Genomic DNA, 9433 nt, shown 5'->3' with positions numbered 1-9433 from the left:
TTAGAATTTCTTTGTTTATTAAACAAACTACTTAGAATTAAAGAAATATTTCCAGAAACACAGATGAGACTGAGTTTTTCATCTGTCTGTCTGTCAAACTTCATCTATATCTATCTATCTATGCTTGTATATTGATCCGATTCCTAATGTCAACTCAACCCTGTGTTTTCAGGTTGTCAAACCTAAGGGCAGCTTGGTGTTTCTCCAAAATCTGACATGGCCATGTGATAAATGGATTCCCTCAGCTTAATCAATGGCTCCTCTGGGAGCAAAGAGCTGCCCATCGGGGAGGATTCATCTGATGTGACTCTGAATCATCCGCTGCTAGAGCTGGGAGACAGCACCAAGTTTCTTGGGGTCCAGGTGGTCCTGATCGTGGCATACTCTACCATCATCCTTTTGGGGGTTGTGGGGAACTCCCTGGTGATTTATGTGGTTTACAAATTTAAGACACTCCGTACTGTAACCAACTTCTTCATTGCAAACCTAGCCGTGGCCGATCTGCTCGTCAACACATTATGTCTCCCGTTCACGCTGGCTTACACTCTCCTCAGGGAATGGAAGTTTGGACAAGTGCTTTGTTTCACTCTGCCGTACGCTCAAGGTCTTGCCGTTCACGTCTCTACAATTACATTAAATGTGATTGCGTTGGATCGGCATAGATGCATCGTTTATCACCTTGACACTCGAATGTCAAAGGACACCTGCTTTCTGGTCATTGCCATCACCTGGGTGGTAAGCGCTGTTCTGGCTAGCCCACTGGCCATATTCAGAGAGTATGGGATCGTAGATCTTTCTCCAGATAACTCCATTCAGGTTTGTGGAGAGAAGTGGCCTGACAGTAGCACAGACAGCACTCTATACTCGTGAGTACCAGACATGCATATTTTAATGAACAGCATTATTACAGTTTTCCTCAAGGAGCCACAAATGTATGCTGTGTTCATTTATCAGATGTCATTGTCTTCCAGTTACACTGAATGCACAAAGATACATCTTTGTGAAGATTAAACATTAATATGTAAAAAGACATCAAGATGTTGGTTTTACAAACTTCTAAAACAGTGGAAGAGATAGATTATTGTGAATTATTTTGATTCAGATTCAGGCTCATTACAATCTGTTTTTATCTTTGAAAGCTTGTTTGTCCTGTAACAGATAAATTACAGCTAAAGTGTGTCATAGCTTGTTTAATTTTAGATCAAGATTATAGAGCATCTTTAACAATAACTTAATGACACTCCTCAGCTCCACTTACACCGATAATGGCTGTTTTCTTTCTTCAGAATCTCCACGCTGCTGCTGCAATATGTGTTGCCTCTGGCAATCATTTCTTTTGCCTACATCCGTATCTGGAGTAAACTCCGCAATCACGTTAGCCCAGTTGGTCGCAACGACAGGCACCATCGGCGCCGCAAGACCACCAAGATGCTGGTTACCATGGTGTGTACAGTTTCTCAGCTTTCCTGAACAAATATTATATCATAATGTTCCTGTATCTTCATTATTATAGGCTTTCACATGAAGACAGCAAAATGCCTGATAATGAAAACGATGACTAACATCTAGTAGTTGTCCGAAATAGGTTTTTATAATGGCTCTTAATGCCATAAAAACAGCATTATTGTGAAATAGTATTATATATTATATACTGCTATACTTTAAAACACTTCAAATGGAATTTATTTATGTGATGCAAAACTGAATTATCAGCATCATTACTCTAGTCTTCAGTGTCACATGATCCTTCAGAAATCATTCTAATATGTTGATTTTTCATTCAAGAAACATTTCTTATTGTTCAGTGTTGAATACAGTTGCTGCTTAATATTATAGCATAATGTTAAAAAAGTATTTACAGCGTCCTTACTAAATAAAGTAATAATTATTTCTTTTAAGAAAATATATTACTGAACTATGAATAGATAGATAGATAGATAGATAGATAGATAGATAGACCGATAGATAGATAGATAGATAGATAGATAGATAGATAGATAGATAGACAGACAGACAGACAGACCGATAGATAGATAGATAGATAGATAGATAGATAGATAGATAGATAGATAGATAGATAGATAGATAGATAGATAGATAGACCGATAGATAGATAGATAGATAGATAGATAGATAGATAGATAGATAGATAGATAGATAGATAGATAGATAGATAGATAGATAGATAGATAGATAGATAGAGTTTGACAGCTATTTTTGACAGATAGAGTTTGACAGATAGATATTTTTGACAGACAAACAGACTGACAGACGGACAGACAGATAGATAGATAGATAGATAGATAGATAGATAGATAGATAGATAGATAGATAGATAGATAGATAGATAGATAGATAGATAGATAGATAGATAGATAGATAGATAGATAGATAGATAGATAGATAGATAGAGTTTGACAGCTATTTTTGACAGATAGAGTTTGACAGATAGATATTTTTGACAGACAAACAGACTGACAGACGGACAGACAGATAGACAGATAGATAGATAGATAGATAGATAGATAGATAGATAGATAGATAGATAGATAGATAGATAGATAGATAGATAGATAGATAGATAGATAGATAGATAGATAGAGTTTGACAGCTATTTTTGACAGATAGAGTTTGACAGATAGATATTTTTGACAGACAAACAGACTGACAGACGGACAGACAGATAGATAGATAGATAGATAGATAGATAGATAGATAGATAGATAGATAGATAGATAGATAGATAGATAGATAGATAGTTTGACAGACAGACAAACGGATAAATAGATACATAGATAGATAGACAGACTTAAAACCTGTATTTCTACAGTTGATACTTCAGATGTTCACATCAAGTACTTTGCACATTTTTATTCTGTGTACTATTTTTTTTTATTGTTTAGAGCCTGAACAGCATGCATCTTTCCCAAGAGAATTTCCACATAAGAAGCAGTCGTCTGTAACCCAAATATTTTAGAGCTATTTTAGCCACAGTTATTTTGAAAGATGTTATAGTTGCCAATAAGATAAACAGAGAACTAGACCAGGATGTAGATCAGGCTTTGTAATGCAGCATGTGCAGTGGCGATTCTAGACTTTTTTAACAGGGGTGGCCTTAGTGGAGCACTGATTAATTCAAGGGTGGCATCATAAAATCATGCATCAAACACCATACTCATAAATTGAAGGACAAAGACCGTACTCTTACATCAAATTTCCTTTTCATACTGCAGTGCAATGAAGTCAGATTTCCTTCCATTTACATTATTAGTAATTATTACTTACATTATTATTAGAAATTGAAATGAAACGAACAAGAAATGGCACAATGAACAACAAAGAACGTATTATTTACAATTAATTACACAAAATTAAAGCTTAATCAAAGGCCACATCTGTCCTGTGAGCTAAACTATTAGTATTTATAAAGTTTAAACTATATAGACTACTCTTTCATGTCATTACTGCATTGGTGATGTGCAAGTCGTATTCAGTGCCTGTCACTTTAAGGCCCTGACGGCCGTGAGGTTTGCTTGATTCTCACGGTTTAAGCTAAACTGTTGTGCATTGTGCATAAGGATATGTGGATGAAATGAATTATGTTTGTTTCCATGTCATTTGTTAAACTAAATACTCTAAAGCCTAACAACTCGAAGAAAATCTGTCTTGGATTACAGGAGCTACTGTAAGTGTCTTGTAATGATAATTTCTATGATTTTGGCGAGCACAAAGAACTATCTCCAGATGTAAATTGGTTTCCTATTGCTCAAATTCAATTAAACCCACCAGTAGGCTAGACCTTAATTTCACAGCCTAGGTATGTTAGCAACACAGGGCTTGAAAACATTGACTGTATATATAACGTTAGAACAAACAAAAACGAAACCGTGCGTGGAATTTATCTGGGAATATAGCCTAAACCTAACTTACTGAAGGTAGGGGCCGGCGAGCTAACGTTACCTTGCTGGCGTGTTTTATTTGGTTCCTTGGTTAAAATATAATGTAGGCTACGTTTTTTTGCATAAAATTGTGTCTGCTAATCTGCTAATGATAAATCGTTAAATCCTTTTTACAAAAGTAGCCTACAGTTAACAGTTAATGACCTAGCAAATGTCGACTGAGTAGGCAGAAAAGCAGAAAAAAGGCAGGTACAGTAGATAAATTAGCCTAGCATACATGACGTGATTCAACAGACTTAATACTGGGCTGTGTGTGCGATTAGATATCAAGGCAGATGTGACAGGTAAATAGATATCTTTGCGTGCTAGCACAAGTAGTAGTGCTGTAAACTCACATGCTAAAAAACAGTAAGCCATGTATTGTTGGTTAGCTTACATCAAACATTTGCTACTTACATTTCTGAGTTCTGGGGCCGGATTCACGAATATCTTCTTAAGAAATAAATTAAGAAATTTCTTAAGATAAATTCTAAGAAGTTCGTAAGAATGTTCTTAAGTGCAATTCTTGAAAAAATCTTAAGATATTCTCAAATATGTTCTTAAGAAGATCTTAATTTCTTTCTTAAGAAAAAAAAATGATACATCTATCTGAGTGAATACATGGCTGAAGACGCATTTATAAACACTTCAACGTCTTTTTTGCGGTTTCTGCAGATTATCCTAATAATCATAAGCACGCACATTTTCGTCACGACCGTGTCTGGCGCTCGGCTTCATGTTTTTAATGCGCCGTGTTTTTGAACCGTTACTTTTAAAGGGTCTGTCTTAAGCTTTGGCGATCAGTTTTTTCACTTTTGTGTTGTATTTTGTTGCCTCGTCTGAATGAACGCTTCCGTTATGTGTGTGCGCTGCTACAGCAAACGCGTCCTGCACATGCGCTAAATACGGCCAAAGATTATGTCGTATTTTTATTTATGTTTTTATTAAATCTCCCTATCTGACTCGATTTTGTCGAGTTGCTACTAAGTTTTGATGACGGCAAAAAGTATGGTCATACACAGGCTAATCATGACAGATCATTGTTTACATTATTAGTCATTGCTGTCACTTCAGCGAACTCTTGCTCATCTCTAATAATAGTCCTAATATGTATTATATGTAGCTAGTAGTGTTGCAATGCTTAAATATAACAGCTAATTTGAAATAACCCAATCAATTAATTAAATAATTATTACTATTTGGGATTTAAGACAAGTCTCGGTCTATCCTAACTTTAAGAAGTTATTTACGATGGTTTTTAAGAAGATTCTTTTCAAGAATTTGAATTTTCTTAATTTTTGTCTTAAGAACAATCTTAAGTAAAAAGATAAGAATATTCTTAAGATGATTTTTTTGGGAATACAAAATATTCTTAACTTTTTTCTTATTTTAAAAAATAAGAAGAAAATGGCAGTTAAGAAGAAATTTCTTCTTAAGACTGTTTCGTGAATCCGGCCCCTGGTGTCTGACTGTCCAAGCCCCCGCGCTGATTTAAAGGCAGCAAGTGCGTCAACAACGGTTCCGCCTTTGAGCACGTTAATGGCCAATCGTAGAGTAGGATTTTGGGGTGGCACCTGGGGTGGCCAATCAATTCTCAGGGGTGGCGTGGGCCACCCCAAGCCACCCCTCTGGCTCCGCCCCTGAGCATGTGTGCAGATGTAACATCTCACCCTGTCTGTTGCAGGTCGTGGTGTTTGCAGTCAGCTGGTTGCCTTTCCACGCCTTCCAGCTTGCCATTGACATTGACCACAGTGTGTTGGACATGAAGGACTTCAGGCTTCTTTACACTGTTTTCCACATTGTGGCCATGTGCTCGACGTTTGCCAACCCACTGCTGTATGGCTGGATGAACCGGAACTACCGCAGCGCCTTTTTTGCGGTTTTTCGTTGCAAGGAACGGCTCGATTCATTGCACACCGAGGGCCAGGCTGCTACAGCGGTTCGCAACAAACCCAAAAAGGCTTTAGAAGCACAAGACATAGTGACGACACATCTCAATGCAACAGATGTCTGAGGTCATCTATCTATCTATATCTGTCTGTCCATCCATCTGTTACTTTCTATTAATCTGTCAGACTCCATCTATCAATCTATCTGTCTGTCTGTACGTCTGTCCATCCATTCGTCAAACTATCTATATTTGTCTGTCTGTCTCTCTTTTAGTTTGTCTGTCAAACTCTTTCTATCTGTCTATCTATCTCTGTCCGTCCGTCTGTCTGTCTGTCAAACTCCATCTATCTGTCTGTCCGTCCATCCGTCCATCCATTTGTCAAATTATCTATCTATCGGTATGTCTGTCTGTCTCTTTTAGTCAGTCTGTCAAACCATCTAGCTGTTCTGTTCGGCTGTCCATCTGACTGTTTCTTTCTGTCTGTCTGTCAATCTGTCTGTCTACCTAGCTATCTGTCTGTCTGTCCGTCCATTCGTTACTTTCTGTTAATCTGTCAGACTCCATCTATCTATCTATCTATCTATCTATCTATCTATCTATCTATCTATCTATCTATCTATCTATCTATCTATCTATCTATCTATCTATCTATCTATCTATCTATCTATCTATCTATCTATCATAACTGCCCTTTTCTCTGTTTATATGGTTTAGGTGAGGATACTGAAAGGCTTCCGGATGTCAGTTCGACGCTGTGGAGGATTTATCATAGTGGGGAACTTCCGGTGATTTATGTGGTTTCCAAATTTATGACACTTCATTTCGTCACCAATTTCTTCATGATAAACCTTGCCATGTCCGATCTGCTTGTCATCAAGGTTTGTCACCCATCTGTGCTGGCTTACACTCCACTTGGGGAATGGAGTTTGGAAGTGCTTTGTTTCACGCTCAAGGTCTTGCTGTCCATGTCGCTGCATTAAATAAAATTGTCCTGCTGGCAACTTTAGAACAATGTGACCTAGCTAAATTCTATGTTGTGAACTCAGTACAATATAAGAGCACAGACAAGTGGGGCTCTTCATGTTTGGAAGATTTCATCATCTTCATCAATGCATCTTCACGAAGGTGGCTGAATGTACTTGAAACAGGAACATTTTCATCAATTTTTCTGGAGCTTGCTGTGCGGAATGCCTTTCCATTTGTAAGAAAGATGACTATGCACAATTTTGTTCATCATAGAAGAAGGTCCCTCATCATGAAACAGTTTTAGATCTTACCATATGACAAATTTGTGCTTTCTAATCTTTAAGCAGCCATCATCTTGTGTGAACTTAGAGGCAGGTCGTGCACTCAAATAGCTCTGGAAAGTGTTAACAGCAAATTGCTTCTCCTTTCATCTGAAAGTAATTTGCACAGAGGAACAGTGCGGCAGCACTCCTTCAGACTAAGAAGACAGGGACGTGCTTCTATCCCTGCGGTATGAATGTTTCAACACAAAGATCTGTATTATCTTCTCCTCCATTAAACCTTGCGGGATGTTCTGTCAGCCCAATACTTTTCTTATGAAAATATTATGAATGTGTTTCATCTTATATACAGCACAAAGAATTATCCTTGACAGTACTTGACGGATCAAAGCGGATTGGATCACTTTTTAGAAACTTAAACCCTAGTAATGGGTTGGCATGTGCAAATATGACAACATAGATGTGTACGTGAAAAAAAAAAACAGCATTGAACAGGTAATGAAAATGTCCTTCTACTGTATATTGTTCTGTTCTGTAAAGCTGTCACATTTGTAATAACCATGCCAGATGAATGTAATTTAATGGAAAATCAATATTCTTCTATGTAAGATAAAATATGGCACACTATATATATATATATATATATATATATATATATATATATATATATATATATATATATATATATATCGCACAGAGAAATTCATCTGCCTTTGAAAATGTCACTTACAGAATTACCACTGACACATTAGAGGTCTATGATGTCATATCAACATGATAATATTCTCTTATTCCCTCATGTTCTCAAATTTCCTGAAGGAAAATCGATCACAAAGCTGCTTTAAGCAAAAGGCGATGACTCATACAAGTTAAGGGTTTGCTGATATGTTTCTATTGACATGGAAGGTAATGCCTGCCCACTGTAGAACTAAATGACTCCTTTTAACCTGAATTGTCTGCAGGAAATGAGAATGCCATGTTTAATTAGCACTATGGGCTTCTGTTTGGATCCCACTTCAATTTTAGATGAGAATTGAGAATTATTTGTAAGATTTAACAGTATTAAACTGTAATAGTGCCATTTTTGTTAAATGAATATTCTGGATTTGAAATTATTCCAGTATGCCAGTTCTTTAGCATATAAAAACAATAATACATTTATGATGAAAGTCTTAAAGGCATTACAAGGCATACATGTTAAAAAAAACACTGTGTATATTTTTATAAAAGTCATGTAAAAGCCACTAAACATTTACCTTATATGTTTCACAAAGGGACTGTTTATATGAGTCCACTTATAGGAATTTCATCTGCAATGCATCACCAGAAATTCATCTGCCGGAAAAAAAATAGTTCCATTGCTAGGACAATAAACCAACACATACAATGCAACGCCACACAGAATGCAAAATCACAGTCAATTATTTAGAACGTATGTAAGTGAGATTTTGGACCAATGAGACTACATTATTTCAAAATGATTGTTTGGCAATAGCATGCTGATACTGAAACTTGTTTTGAGCATGGAACTTTTCTTAAGAGTCAGAAAGCCAAAAAGTCAAATGGTGCCTAATTATTTAGTTGACTTGTTCTTTTATTTTCCACATGCAGCACAAACACACAGTTAACAAAATCAACAATCCTGTTTTTCTTCAGGGATCTTAGTTATCACATCAAAATCTGTAGTGAGGGTGTTAAAAAACAGCTGCTGGTGTTGATCAACCATCTCTATTTAATCATTATATTTACATGAGCATAAATGCTTTTACATGGCACATTTTGAGAAAAGACTAAAAACTTTTCCATTTCCATTTCCAATGTAACATACAGTACTTATTTATGTATATTTGTGGATCTGTTTTTGTGAAATGTTATACTTGCAAACATAGTGTTTGTATTAACAGATGTGTTTACATTTAAAAACATCATGTACCAAAACTTTGGTTGATACCGACCAAATTGTGCTGTGATACATTAAAATTATTTTTTAATGTTGTGCAATTCGCAATTTATTTATATATATTTGCGATATTTTGAATGAAAGACAATAACATTGGAGTAAGCTAGTTGTTTAACTAACGCTGATTGTCCTTATCTCAGGATTTTGTTTTCACACAGTGCTTTAGATGACAGTTCATGCAGTTCTAATACACGCAGACATTAAGCAATCCCTCTGTAAGCCCCTCTTACGGCGATTTGCATGAAACAACTGCCTTGCAAAAACGAAATGATTTGATTCAGTGAAACGATAAATCTTAGCTGTCACTCTAAGGCGCGTATACGTTGACACACACCTACCCACTCACACATGCACTTTTTCTTGCTGTCTCTATCTATGTTTGCTTTCGCACTTGTAT

The 9433-nt window shown here is 36.4% G+C and overlaps 1 protein-coding gene across 1 annotated transcript in view; it reads left to right on the top strand.

Moving 5' to 3' along the window:
• npy2rl (neuropeptide Y receptor Y2, like) overlaps positions 1 to 9024 on the top strand; it is a 9789-nt gene extending 765 nt beyond the window's left edge. Inside the window, exons 2-5 of the mRNA XM_073842819.1 lie at positions 173 to 866; positions 1287 to 1443; positions 5623 to 5953; positions 6544 to 9024. Of these exons, the coding sequence (XP_073698920.1) occupies positions 232 to 866; positions 1287 to 1443; positions 5623 to 5952 (1122 nt within the window). The 5' untranslated portion in view covers positions 173 to 231 and the 3' untranslated portion in view covers position 5953; positions 6544 to 9024. The remainder of the gene's footprint in view (positions 1 to 172; positions 867 to 1286; positions 1444 to 5622; positions 5954 to 6543) is intronic.
• Positions 9025 to 9433: the final 409 nt, after the last annotated feature.

This window comes from Garra rufa, chromosome 6, assembly GCF_049309525.1.
Source record: "Garra rufa chromosome 6, GarRuf1.0, whole genome shotgun sequence".
NCBI classification, from domain to species: Eukaryota; Metazoa; Chordata; class Actinopteri; order Cypriniformes; family Cyprinidae; genus Garra; species Garra rufa.
Note: the sequence above shows the minus strand (reverse complement) of the source record. Positions and strands in the feature narration are given on the sequence as shown.